General features: G+C 36.9%; 1 protein-coding gene across 1 annotated transcript; it reads right to left on the bottom strand.

Annotated features, from left to right (window-relative positions):
• Positions 1–7,078: 7,078 nt before the first annotated feature.
• On the bottom strand, positions 7,079–8,497 carry LOC148118202 (mas-related G protein-coupled receptor member B2-like). The gene has a single exon (XM_087901390.1). It carries the CDS (start codon positions 8,474–8,476, stop codon positions 7,496–7,498), a length of 981 nt encoding a protein of 326 aa, XP_087757516.1. The 5' UTR covers positions 8,477–8,497; the 3' UTR covers positions 7,079–7,495.
• Positions 8,498–15,106: the final 6,609 nt, after the last annotated feature.

Genomic DNA, 15,106 nt, shown 5'->3' with positions numbered 1-15,106 from the left:
GGGGAAATTTCTTGATTAATAATTAATTTAGGATGGCCCAACTGCTATGGACAATGCCACCTCCAACTAGGTGATCTGGGGTAATATAGCAAAATAAACTGAGCAAGTCATAGTGAGCTAGCCAGTAAGCAGAATTACTTCATGCCTTCTGTTCCGTGTCTGAAGTGCAGTTTGTCGTCCTGAGTCCCTGGTGTTAGAAGTCCTTCTGTCTATATTTTGCTTTTATTGGTTGATGAAGAAAGATATTTTGCCAGTGGATTAGCAGAAGATTGGTGCTGACAGAAGCATATGAGTCTCATTATCATGAAAAAATCATAACTTCTTAAAACATTTTAAATGGCATATTCTGTTAGTCTTTGAAAGATTTTTAAGAATACCAATCCATCTAAAATATATATTTGTACATATACAACACCTGACTAACATGACTGTAATATAAATGACTATTTATAAATGACTATTTATTAATCTATAATTTTAATTATATGTTACATGTTTAATGAGCTGCACAAACATGATACTTTAAACAAGAGCAAAAATGTATGTAACAAAATTGCCATTAAATTTGCCTCAATAAACCAAGATCCATATCAATGATAAGTATTCAACTCCATAATATATCCTTCTTTAAATGTAAACAAATATTTATAAACAATCACTTAATGAATTTGGGAATTGCTCTCTAGAGTACTTCCTGATGATTATGGGCTCTTTTAATCAGGTCTTTCATGGGGTATTCTGTGTGGTAGAACCATCTTAGCCAGCAGTCCTGAAGTTGTCAAGGATGTTGGACCATTAGGGCCATTGCCTCAAGGGTTCTTGCTTAATCAAACTGTATTAGCCTGTAGGGCATTCACAGCTTTCTATCCTTTGTAGAAACAAAAGTAGAACTTCTTTTCCAAAGCAACATATCCTTAGACCCAAATTTTGAAGTCAAGATACCTTTAAAATATACATGTTGGTTTACTTTAGCAGCCTTTACATGGAAATGTCCCTCTGTACTTAGTTCATTCACAGTCAAAACATTAAAAGAAAACACAATAATATATATATATAGTCCAGACTTCCGATGTTTTTATATTTACATGGCTTATTATTTTTACTCTATTACTTTTTAATATTTATTTTAATACTTAGTCATTTAATCTATGACTCTGTGTACTGTGGCTCTGTAAAGATTTTGTTTTATTTCTTAAAATTATTTTTTATAAATGTCTAAACTGTTTTTCTTTTGTCTCCTAAGCCTGCATACATTTTTAAATACATGGTGACCCTTTCAGAGGTTTATTTCTGTCTGAATCTGTTTTTATTGTATATTTGTAGTCATTTTCTGATGAGGAATGCTTTGAAAATGTAAACTTGGTCACAGCAGCCATGTATGCTGACTCTTCCTCTTTCAGTCTTTTAATATGGCAGAGGTATGTGTAGCACCAGCTCTAAGCTGTGTTCAGTACCTCAACATTGGTAAGCAGTTGTCCAATGCTGTCGCCAGGTAACTTGCAGCATGCTGCCCACAAATGTCATTCAAGTGCTTGTCCTCCTGAAAGATTCAGAGCTGTTATAGCACCTAGCATGAACCAGAAAGCCTTCTCAAAGGAGCCATAGAGTTTTTGCTGCTACTGCTCAGTCAAGAAGCCTTCTTCTGAAAGGATCACACTTCTGCTTGATTCTAGCAAATGGAGCCTACTAGAGAAAATATTACTACCAAAAAGTCACTCTTAACTCTTTCCTTTTGTGTCTAGAATTTCTTCCTAAGCTCTTTATGAGTTTATTTGAATATAGTTGGCTCATTTGGGCACAGCATTTTGTAGACCGAAGCCAGGCCACCCAAACTGAAATAATGACACAGAAATTACATTAATTAAAACACTGCTTGGACTATTATCTTAGGCTTCTTATTAACTAACCTTATTAATTGACCCATTTCTATTATTCTGTGTACCATCACAAGGTTGCGACTTATTGGGTAAACTTCTGTCTGGCAACTGTCTCCTTCAGGGTCAAATTGCTGTCTCCCTGACTCTGCTTTCTTTTTCTTCTCTATCTGCTTGGAATTCCTACTCTTCTCTATTCTGCACTGCCATATCCCAAAACAGCATTTTTATTAACCAAGGGTAATAAAATATATTCACAGCATACAGAGAGGAAACCCACATCATAAAGGAAACTTGTTGATGATATGCATCAAAACATTGATTTGTATCACTGGAGCAGAGTTTTCTGCTTAGTTCAATATACTTTTAGAGTTTTGTATATGACCATTAGCTTGGTCATAGTTGTGTTACTCAAGAATGAGGGTAAGTGATAGAGATATCCCCTTGGCCACCAAGACTACTAACAAGCTTATGTGTAGCTGTGACTCATAACCAGAATAATAGACACATTCTTTGTCAATATGATTGGTAGTGATATGGGTAGATGTTCAAGGTTGTCGAATAAGTGCATAGATCTCAAGTAGATGCTTCTGCACGCAGTTATATCTCTATTCCTGGTCTTTTTCAGAGTATTTTTTTTTACTAGTGCTAGGTAATTTTCTGTAGACATGGTTAAGAACTGTAAACAAAGCCATCTACTATTCTCCTTGCCTTCTCTGTAGAAAGTCTTACTCCTCCCTCAGTCTGGCATATACCATTGGAAATTGGTATTAAAGAAAGATGTTTTCTATTTACTAATGCTACTCTAGTGGCTCAACTGTGAACATAGATTTGGAGGTAGCCAAGCATTGGCTCCATCCTAACAATGATGTTCACAAAGCAGACCTGGTAGTAGCCTTTGTATATTGAAGGGGGGCTGCTTGTTGTTTCCTGGCTGCCCAGCTAGCTTAGACCTGAAATAATTACACAGAAACTATATTTATTAAATCAGTGCTTGGCACATTAATTTTAGATTCTTATAGGCTCTTGTATTTATTTGACCCATTTCTTTTAATCTGTATACCGTGATGTGGCTGTGGCTTACCAGGTAAAGTTCCTTGCATCTATTTCTGGCAGCTCAGTGGATTCTTTCTAACTCCACCTTTCTTATACCATGTCATATGCCAAGCCAGTTTCTTTGTATATTAACCAATAAAAGCAACACAGAGACAGAAAGACTTCCCACACCATTTACTCTTTTCTGTTTAAACAAAAAGGAAGGATTTAACTTCAGAATAGTAAACTTACATATAACAAAAGAATTATTAAGCATGAATTACAGTTACAATACTTATATCTACTTCCTAGCTATTCTTCAACTTCATCAAAGACTCCAGAAGGATATAATATTACCCAAGTAAACAGGAAGTGCATTGTAAGCAACTTCCCCAAACTCTAGAATTGACAGAGACATCTCACTGCCTGGACAGTTACCAAATGTTCTTCTGTACCATTGCAACATCCATCCTCAGCCTACAGGCCCATAGTATCCATCAGACTTTTCCATGAGGCCAGAAAATTCAAAGACAGTTCCACCTATACTGGCAAAATGTCAGTAAATTTCTTCTGTATCCTACAGAATGTTTAGCAGACTCTTTCATGAAGCAGGAATCCCAAAGGACCATCCAGCCTTTAAGCAAGTTCAGTGGTCATTTTTTGTGGGTCTTGCATATCCAGGCAAGAGCAGTTTCTTGCCCAAATGGCTAACAAACTCCATGAGGAATCTCTTCAATGTCCATCTTTTTTTCAAAGTAATTGATGGTGCCAGGAGCAGATGTGTCCCATTGTCATCAAAAGTCTTAAGTTTTTAAACATTTTAAATGCCATATTCTGAAGATCTCTGAAAGATTTGAAGAATACCTATCTAACTGAAAAATATCTTTATACATCTAGAAAATCTAACTAAAATGATTACAACCTTGACTATTATAGATGATTATCTATTATCTTATATTTATTATTTATATATTACATTTTAAAAATGAACTACAGAATCACAATACCTTTTTCAAGAGCAGAAATATACATATAATAAGATAGACCTTAAATTTTCATCAGTAAACCAAGATCTATACCAATGCAAATATCTATAGCATATCTACCCTTAAAGATAAATAAATATTTATAAACAATATTTGGGGATATAGGTGTAGTTTCTCCAAAATGCTTCCTGCTGTTTATTGGGCAAAGTATTTTCTTTCTGGGGTGTTCACAGAAATCTTTCAGGGACTCTTGGTCCATCAAACCACATTAGTCTGGCAGCAATCCACAGGTTCTCATCCTCTGTGGAAACAAAAGAAGAACCTCTTTTCCAAAGCAACATATCCTTAGATCTAAATTTGGAAGTCATGATACCTTTATAAAATACATGTTGGTTTAGCTTAGCAGTCCATACAATGAAATGTCTCTCTGTACTCAGCTGTTCACAGTCAAAAAATTTAAAGAAAATACAATAGTATACATAATTCAGACTCTGTGTATATTCCACGTTTATGTGGCTTATTTTTTTTTTACTTTTTTAAATCTATGACTATCTGTACTCTGTCTCTTTAAAGACTTTACCTTTTTTAAAAACCCAAAAACTTCCTTTTATGACTCTCTATACTCATTTTCTTCTTTCTCCCAAGCCTACATATATTTATCTAACACTGTGACTCATTTAGATTTCTTTTCCATATGGATTTGTCTTTATTGAATTTCTGTAATTCTTTACTGTCCAGGAGTGCTTTTTAAAATGTTAAGCACTTCTTAAAACTTAAGCTGCGACATTACTAGGCTATAATGGTATTTTCTGCTTGCCCCGCCCAGTCCAGCTTGGCAGAGCTGCTTGCACCTCTAAGCCACACACACCACCCCAGCTGCAGCAAGCTGCTCACAAATCCCATTCTGAAGAGTCTGAGTTTATGGTCCATTGCCAGGAAGCTGTCGTTTTGAAACTGCATTCCTGCTACCACTGAATTAGTAAGACTTCTCTTAAAGGATCTACAGCATGCCAATTAAAACAAATCCCATTTGGAAATAAAATGTGGCTAAACTTTGTTTTTTAGTGTCTAGAATTTCTTTTCAAGCCCTTTCAGGTTTTACATGGATTTAGTCGACCACATTGGGTGCCAATTTGATGGAGGAGGTCCGTTTGTTGATTCCCAGTTGCCCAGCTAGCTTAGATCCAAAATATTCACATAGAAACTATATTAATTAAATCACTGCTTGGTCCAGTAGTGTTAGCTTCTTTTGGTCTAACTCTTATATTAATTTAGCCTACTTTTATTAATCTGTCTATCATCACCTAACTGTGGCTGACCAGGTAAAGTTCCCAATATCTGTCTCTGGTGGCTCCATGGCTTCTCTTTAACTCTCCCTTTCTTCTCCCATGCTATAGGTCAAGCCAGTTTATTCATTAACCAATAAATGTAACACATAGACATAAGGACCTACCACACCATTTGTATCAAAGCCTAGATTTATTTTTCTGTCGGTTCCCTAAGCTTATAGTATCCCAGTACATGATCATGGTGTAAGATGAAGCAAAATTCATTGCCTTAGTTCATTTTTGATTACTGTGAGGAGACACCATGAACAAGGCAACTTTCAAAAGAACATACGTATTTGGGGACTCATAGTACAGTCCATGACCATCATGTCAGAGAGCATAACAGCAGGCATTTGGGCAAGCATGGAATTGGAGTAAAAGCTATGTCTACACTTAATTCTGATCCACAAGCTTGGGGGGTAGAGATGAAGAGACAACAAACTGGGAAGGGCACAGGTTTTTAAAACCTCAAAGCCTACCCCAAGTGACATACTTCCTCCAACAAGCACTTCTCTCATGATCTTTCACAAAACATCCCACCAATGTTGCACCAATCAATCAAAGCTTATTTGGCTCATTCTATTCAAACCAGAACAATTCACTCACTGGTATTCATAGACTTTAGCCATATTATAAAACATAGTGGTGGGCAAACAAGTATACAGGCATGGTACTGAGGAAATGGTTGAGTGCGTCCACAAGCTTAATACAAAGGGAAAGAAAGAAAAAGAGAGAAAGTAGGAAAGAAAGAGAGGAAATAGAAATAAAGTGGGTTTTTGAAACCTTAAAATGTACCAAAGTGACACTTCCTCCACAATGAGGTCCCAGCTCCTCATCATTTCTAAACAGCTCCACAAAGTGGGGACCGAGAATTCAAATACATGTCACTACAGGGGCCATTGTCATTCAAACTACCACAGTAATTAACAGCATGAGATATCTATGCAGTAGCAGTGAATTGCACATAGTCTTTTGCTAAAAATGAAGATTTTTCACAAGGAGAAATAATAAATATTTGCACGAGATGATGTATATATTAGTTTGTTCAAATGTAACAATCATTCCACAACAAGCTTACCAATATTCATGTTACAGTCCTCCAATTTGCAATCTAAATTTTAGTTCAGGATAGTAATTTGTATAATACTGACCTCTGATCCAAAGAGTTATGACTGAATAGGAAATGGAATAAGCAGAGTAAGAGACCTTCTGGGCCTTTATTGATTCTCAGTCTTCTACTCACAATTGCTTAAAGAAATTTGTTAGGTTTTCCCCTTTTATATGTCCATACTATGCTCTCTTAATTATGTTTCAATTGAAATTATCACATACTTCAGCTTTAAAATTGGAACAGCATTTTATAGAAAAATGTTACTAAAATAAGCATAATTCAAGAAATAAAAGCTGGGGGCTCTGCTAATGGCCCACATAAATTTGAAGCATGGTTGATTTCAAGGAAACTTGTCCTAAAGAACTTCTTTGGAAATTAGTCTTAAAGAATTAGGCATTCAGGGAGAGGGAGATCATGGCAAAAAAGAGAGGAAGAGAAATGAATTGACCAAGGAATGCTAAGCAAGGCCTTGTGAAGGGAACCTCAGATGACATTCTCCCTCTCCCTTCAGATATGCATGGAGATTGACAGATCTCATTACAATACCTGACCAGACTCTTCCAATGTGGAAAAAGACAGAACAGTGAATTTGAAGGCAAGGAAACCACTTGGTGAAAAGAGATTTAAGATAGAGTTCTCTTGAAAATGCATATTTGTTTACTAAACAATTTTTGTAAGAAAGATCATAGCTACATAGATTCTTCAAAACCTATAGACATTAATAAGAACTGGCATTGTAAGGTATATATGTTTAACAAGGAAAAATGCTGTGAAAAAAGTTTAGTAAACTATAGCAATTATTTAACTGCTATAAATTTCAGTGCATAAGAAATGTAAATCATTTCTGCACATTTTATGCCTTATGATGAAGTAGGGATTTCTCATCAGTGGGAGCAATCCATATACCCAGAGCACTTACAGGGAGCCCCTTTAAATGGACTTGATGAGGCCCTGTGTAAGAAACTTCAGAAATGCTGCAGTCAGTGCTTGCATAAAAAGTTTTGGGTCACTCAACTTCCACACAAAAGGTTGTTCTTTTTAAAAACTGGTTGAAGTCAGGTGAAAAACTGAACAAGGTTGTGAAAATAACCCACACATATGGGAAAAAGCTTCTCTCTCAAAACTGCTTCTGTCTCATCAGAGCATCTCTCAGCCGCTGCACTACAGTGTTTCATGTTCTTCAGTCTCTCTTGAACAGGCCCTCTCTCCACCTTCCTCCTCAGGAGTGTCCTGCAAGGCTCTCTGAAGAAACAGCTTCAGAGACTTCCTCTGGAATCTGCGGTGCCTGATGGAGCCAATGAAGAAGTAAATGATCGGGTTGGCACAGCTGTTAACACAGGATAGAAGAAGTATTGGCGCAGGAAGACCACAAATTTTAGCATAATCCGTATGTTTAAGCCATTGGTAGAGGAGAAAGTAGATGCCCAAGGGGAGACCAAAGATCATGAAGAACAGCACTGTGAGTACAATGATCACAAACAGCCTGGTCACAGGAATCCTCTGTGTGCCACAGATGATCCTCACCAGCAGGGTGAGGCTGGACCCACAGAGAATCACAAATAAAGCAATTGTCCAATAATTTGAGATATAAATTAATGCATCACACGACAAATATGAAAAGCTATTAAGAAGTAAGCCACATGCCTCCCCATGTAGCACATTCAACAGCAGGGAGAGAGCCCAAAGCAAGGCACATGTGACAGCTGATGTGAGCCTTGGGCGCTGGCAGTGATACCAGATGGGCCACAAAACAGACAAGCAGCGCTCAACACTAATGGCACTGAGAATGCTCAGGCCAGAATAATAAGCAACTCTTAGCACAACAAAAAGAAACAAAGGCATGTCGATGGAAATGAAGGAGAAGATGTAAATGGCATAAAACAAGCAATCTACAAATTGAAAACTCAGGAAAAGAAAGTCAGCCACAGCCAGGTTGAGGATATACACAGAGAAGGCATTTCTGTGCATTTGGAAGCCCAGAATCCACAACACAATGGCATTTCCTGCTATCCCAACTAGGATAAAGATGAGAGAAAGATAAAGCATGACTTGGTCCATGATTTCACAATGTGAATAATAAGAGTAGATGCTTCCATTTGGTGCTGTGATGGTAGTCTCCCAGGTTGAGAAGTTGGCATCCATGCTTAGGAAATCTCCACTAGTGCTCCTGCAACAGAAAATAAAAGGACGTGAGCACATGCTGTGCACTCTCTGATTCCCAGAATTACCCTGCTCTGTGGTAATGACTGAGCTGGTTCATGAGGAGAAGAAACAGGATTGGGTAGATTAAATAATTTATCAAATGAAATATTTATGAAGCATCAATTTGAATCCAATTTGTATTTTTGGGCTATCTACAACCCATGCCCTGTACTCATGTAAGAGTAGACGGTGGTCCAGTAGAGACATTCAGGGTAACTGACCATGTGAGAAAGAAACAGAACCATGAAGCCCAAATTCTTTCTGTCCTAAAACTGGTTCCTTTCTGGTACAGGAACTTGGAAGCACGAAGCATGACCATCAGCTAGTCTCAGTCCTGGCAGGGAAGGCTGCCAAATGGGAAAATATGGAAATCATGAGAGAGAGTCATGAAGGAAATGACAAATCTTGCTAAGAGCAGTATGAAAAGAAGCAAACCTACAGACAAAGGCTAATAAGTCTCCATTTCAGATTTGAAACTAGAAATCATGGAAGTCATTGAAGATATTAAGCATATTTCTGTTGTTGCTATATCACAATTATACATCTCTCTGTTGAGACATAGGGAATCAAGACTTTACACTGAACAAATGAATAAATTAATCATAGATCCAAGAGTAGATTCAAATTGATAGTAAATGTTTTGCATAAATTTAAAGCAAGTTAATATTAAAACCTATTGAAAAGGAAGAAAATTTTATTGCTGAGTTTTCTGTCATTGGAAAATTCTAGTGTGTTTGAAATAATGACTTATGCTGCAAGATGACTAATGATGAGCTTTGTGATCTCAAACCCAGGAATGTATAAAAAAGATGATATTTATGGCCTTAAGGTGTTTCAGCCCAAATTTAGGCACTGATTTGAGGTTAACTGATCTTCCCACCCCCTTAATGAAAAAAAGAAATTAGTAGAACAAGGAAAACAAGAAATATCAGACAATAGAGGAGGGCTATGGAGAGTTCGATGAGTTCAAGCACAATCTAAGTTACCTCAGGATCCAACAATGCCACTCTTGGGCATATACCCAAAAGATGCTCAATCATACTGCAAAAACATTTGTTCACCTATGTTACTAGCATTATTTGTAATAGCCAGAACATTGAAACATCCTAGATGCCCCTCAACTGAAGAATGGATAAAGAAAATGTGGTACATTTACACATTAGAATACTACTCAGCAGTAAAAAAACAATGGCATCTTGAATTTTGCATGCAAATGGATGAAATTAGAAAACACTATCCTGAGTGAGGTAACTTAGACCTCAAAAGATGAATATTATATGGACTCACTCATAAATGGATACAGTCTATAAACAAATGACATTGAGCCTATAGTTCATGATCCTAGAGAAGTTAAGTAATAAGGTAAACCCAAAGAAAAACATATAAAGGCCCACCTGGAAATTGGAAACAGACAAGATCACCTGACAAAATTGGGAGCATGCATGTGTGTGGGGGAGGAAGAAGTGAAGGTAGGATGGAAAGAGGAGAAAAGAAGGGAGGGTTGAGGAGAACTTGAGGGAATGGGATAGTCGAGATGGAGGAAGGACAGAGAGCAAGGAGAGAGCTATCTTGATTGAGGGAACCATTAAAGGGTTAGCAGAAACTTGGCTCTAGAGTATTTCCCAGGAATCCACAAGGATAACCCTGCCTAAGACACTAAATAATATAGGATGGGGGGTCTGATCTTGACTTGCCCTGTAGTCAGACTGATGATTATCTTAAATATCACCATAGAACCTTAACCCAGCACCTGATGGTTAACAGAGGCTGAGACCCACATCGTAGCACTGGACTGAGTTCCCAAGTCCAGCTGAAGAGTGGGAGGAATGAGAATATGAGCACAGAGGTCAGGACCATGATGGATTTACCCACTGAAACAGTTTACCAGAGCTAATAGGAGCTTACCAACTCCTTCCGGACTGGGAAGGAACAAGCATAGGACCAAACTAGTCCCTCTGAATGTGGTTGATAGTTGCATGGTTGGGGCAGACTGAGGGACCACTTGTAGTGGCACCATGATTTATCCCAACTGTGTGTACTGACTTTTTGGGATCCTATTCCCTTTGGATGTATACCTTGCCCGCCTAGATATAGTAGGGAGGGCCTTGGACCTTTCCCAAAGCAACGTGCCTTACCTTCTCTGAGGATTAGATGGTGGTGGGTAAAAGGGTGTGTAGAGGGAATGAAAGAAGGGGATGGAGTGGGAACTTGAATTGAGAAGGAAGCACAGAAGGGTTTAAGACATGTTCCAAGGACACAAACATTTTTACATGGCTCTGTATTAGGGTCTTTGTCCTACAATAGTCCTCTCCATCAATTTCCATGGTCCATGACCAACTAAACTTGGAGATAGCAATCTCTGTAAAAATGACCAAGTCAAATCCAAAATGAACTCATAAACAATGGTTTGTTGCAGCAAAATTCTAAATTCAAGTAGTAGAAAGTAATCAAGAAAAGGAAAAATTAATAAGGGCAAGTAATACAGACAACTAGATTCATGATCTATTTCTTTATTTAGAACAGACAACTGTCAGTTATCCACATGGATGAAGGCTCCATAACCTGGAAGAATATGGGTGGAAAGACGTTGCATTATCTATCAGAGATTGAAGTCAGGTTGAAGCATCAGCCACATGCTCTGCAGTCCTTCATCCTCACTGGATAATGAGTGAAAGGGAAACTACAATGTTAATTTTCTCTTTAAGGTCACTTTGTCTTTCCTTTTCTGCGATGAATAAAGTTTGTATCTCTATTTATGAACATAACTTCTTTATGTCCCTTTAATTAAATCAATGTCCTATAAAGTCTAGACTCGTCTGGTGTTTGTGGTTGTAACCGCAGCCTCCAGCACATGTGCATCAGAGAAACTAAGGCTTAGTGTACAAAGATGTTGCAGAAATCACAAGGTCCATCATCAGCTCATTCACAGCTTGAGTCCCCTGCATCCTTCGTTAAAGGTACCCATTACACAGCTATGAAAACCTGTGTGTTGTTTCTAGGAAATTCTTGACATACATGTAGACTGTGACTGTCAACAAGAGGCTTGTAGATACTTGCAGTTCACCATCAATATGTGACTTCTGCAGCATCATAATTTTTAGAATTTAATGTCAGTAAAATAATCTCAATGCTCACCTGTAGTGGCATTTCAATTGTATTTTAGTAAATAAAGCCTGCCTGAAGATCTGAGAGTAAAACAGTCCCACTGGTCAGCCTTACAGATCAGATTATGGGAACACATAACTTTAATCTCAGTAGCCATATAATACACCTTTGATCAAAGAAGGCACACTAGTTGCCATAGAACCTTGGTGGTGCATACCTTTAATGATGGCTGTGCACACCTTAAATCCAAGTCCCAGAGAGGATTATAAAGTTGGAGTAAACAACTTTCAGGACACAGGCTCATTCTTGAGATTCATGAAGGCAGGATACCCATTTTCAGATTGAGGTAGAGGTTAGAGCCAGGGACTGGCTGGGTTTTTTTTTTCAGATCTTCATGTTTAACCCCATTTTCTGACCCTGAGCTTTTATTAATTGTGCTTCACTCAGCTTCTCTTGATACTAGATGACAGTACAATATTTGCAGCATGTGGATAAGGGTTTTGCAATTATCCACTGGACCCTGTAGTCAGTACCTGGAACACAGATTCTTTTCTTCTAAAACGAGAAAGTTGATGCATTCCTGAGTCACATGTAAACATCTCCCTACATGTGTTAACTACTAACAAGCTTTCCTTCTGTTTAAGTCTCTATTTCTATGTATAAATCATACCCCATAAACTTTTTTAAAAAATCCCTACATACTCCCATTTCTTCACTTCAATTAATTCTCTAGGATTTCTAAATTTTCAAGGCAGTGAAATCATTCCACAGAAGTGACACCACATAAGGAGAATTAAATACCTGGCAGAAGTTCATAGAAACCAATGAATCACACTGAGATAAATCCCTAGAGTAGTGCCCAAGAATGGAACACTACCTTTCCTGTGGGCTGTATCCACAAACATGGTTGCTAGAGTCAATTTTGAATTTTTTTTAATTTCTCTTCATCCAATCAATCCTTGTAACTACACTTTCTGAGGTAATACATTCCTCATTGTTAATCCTAGACATCCCTACATAGTTCTAAAGAGTCTGTATGGAAGATGTCAGTTACCATTTTCTTTCCTGTCTTCTGTTTTCTGAGGGGAGTGATTATATACACAAAAGATTTGGTTGAAAATATCTTTGAATACATTTGAATGCAATAAGAATACTTTCTAGGGACTCTGATGAACCTCTGAACATACCCGGTTGTCCCCTTTTCTAGGACCCTCTCCTGCCCCACGTGTCCCATATTCATTCATCAATGTTAGTCTCAATGCTTAGACATCAATATTACCCAGTACACCAATTAGCAGATGTTCCTGGAACACAGAGGCAGTCCATAGTCACCACATTGTTAAGATCCATAGAGTTCAAAAGAAATTAAAGAATGAAATACTCATTCAACAAAGACAAAATAGAGTATCCACACATTGAATTGCTCCCATCCCAAACCTAGACACCAAGTAACTAGCACAAATACACAAACATTAACAGTCAAAATAATATGTCTGCACCAAAACCTTGCAATCCTATGACAGTGAGTTTAAGAAATTCAATATAGTAGAAGTATTTAAAAAAACCTTCAAAATAGCCATCATGAATATATTTCAGGACATGAAAGGAGATAAGAATAAATATCTTAATGAAGTCTATAACCAAAACAAAATGTCACTATAAAGATAATTGAGGATATGAAAGTAGAAATAGAATCACTAAAGACAACCCAAAATGAAGTAAATCTGTAAATGAAAAATTTAGGGAATCCAAGAAAACCCTCTGATGTAAGCCTCACTAACAGATTATAGGACAAGGAAGAGAGAATCCCAGGCATCAAAGATACAATAGAACACATGGAGACAAAAGTCAAAGAAAAATTTAAGTCTAAGAAAAATTCAGGCAGAAAACCTCCAGAAAACCTTGGGCACTATGAAAACACCAAAACTAAGAATAATAGGAATTAGGAAGGAAAACAATTAGGTCAATGGAACATTAAATATCTCCTACAAAATCATAGTAGAAAATTTCCATATCCTAAAATGGGAAGAGTCTGTCAAGATACAAGCAGTAAAAAAATTAGCAGAGTAAAAAAAGAATATTAAAAATTTGCTAGGGAACAATAACAACAAAACAAGCAAACATTGTTTAAGAGCAGAAACATTAGAAAAACACCTGATTTTTCAAAGGAAATGCTAAAAGCCTGGATGAATATTTTTCAAACTCTTAAGAGTCCTGGATGAATATTTTTCAAACTCTTAAGAGACCACAGATGTCAGTACAGACTACTATACTGTGAAAAATTGCAACCATAATAGATGGAGAAAAAAAATCCCATGATTAAGCCAAACTTCATCAGTATCTACCTACAATATCAGCTCTACAGAAGATGGTAGAAGGAAAACTACAATCTTAAGATGTTAACCAAAACAAGGCAAGCAAAAAGACCCAGATAATTAAATACAAATGGAGGAGGACCCACACCATAGCAGTAAAATAGTAAGAATAAATAAACATTGCTCATTAATAGCTCTCAATATCAATGTTCTCAATTTTCAAAACATAGACTAGTAGATTAAATTAGAAAAAACAGAAACAGTCCTGCTACTGCATTCAAGAAACATACAATATTATCAAAGATATACATCAGTTTAGGGTAAAAATTGGAAGAAGATATTCTAATCCAATGGACCCAAGAAACAAGCAGGTGTAGACACTTTAATATCTGGAAAAATAGTCTTGAAACCAAAACTAAACAGAAGCTATAAGAAAGGATGCTACCTACTTGTCAAAGTAGAAATCCACCAGGAGGCTAAGGCAATTCTATACACTTATCCATCAAACACAAGAATATACAAGTACATAAAAGAAACAAAATTGGCTACATACTTGGACATAAAGCAAGCTTCAACAGATACAAGAGAATTGAAATAATACCATGCATTCTCTCTGACAACAATGGATTAAATCTGTATATGAACAACGGAAAGTTTACAAACTCGTAGAAACTGAACAATGCACTATTGAATGAGAAGTGATTCAAGAGAGAAATTAAGAAATAAAAACTTTCTAGAACTGAATGAAACTGTAGACACAACATTCCAAACTTATGAGGGATGATGGAGGTTCTTCTAAGGGACAACTTCATTGAAGTAAATACCTACATTAAAATTAGAGGGATCACATATTAGAACCTTAAGTGAAAGTTCTAAAGAAAAGGGAAGAAGTAGAGCAGGTCACTAATGGATGGCAAATAATCAAGCTTTGAGCTGAAATATAAAACATAAAATAAAACAATAAAAGAACCAATGAAATGGAGACCAGATACTTGGAGAAAAGTCAATGAAATTGTTAAACCATTAGCCAAATTAACTAAAAAGCAAACACAGGATATCCAAATTCACAAAATTAGGCAAAAAATGGGAAAATCACTATAGACATCAGGAAAAACACACAATCACAAGGACATCCTTAAAAATGCATACT

Source organism: Myodes glareolus, chromosome 24, assembly GCF_982192425.1.
Source record: "Myodes glareolus chromosome 24, mMyoGla1.1, whole genome shotgun sequence".
Classification (NCBI taxonomy): domain Eukaryota; kingdom Metazoa; phylum Chordata; class Mammalia; order Rodentia; family Cricetidae; genus Myodes; species Myodes glareolus.
This window is presented reverse-complemented; position numbering and strand designations above follow the sequence as displayed.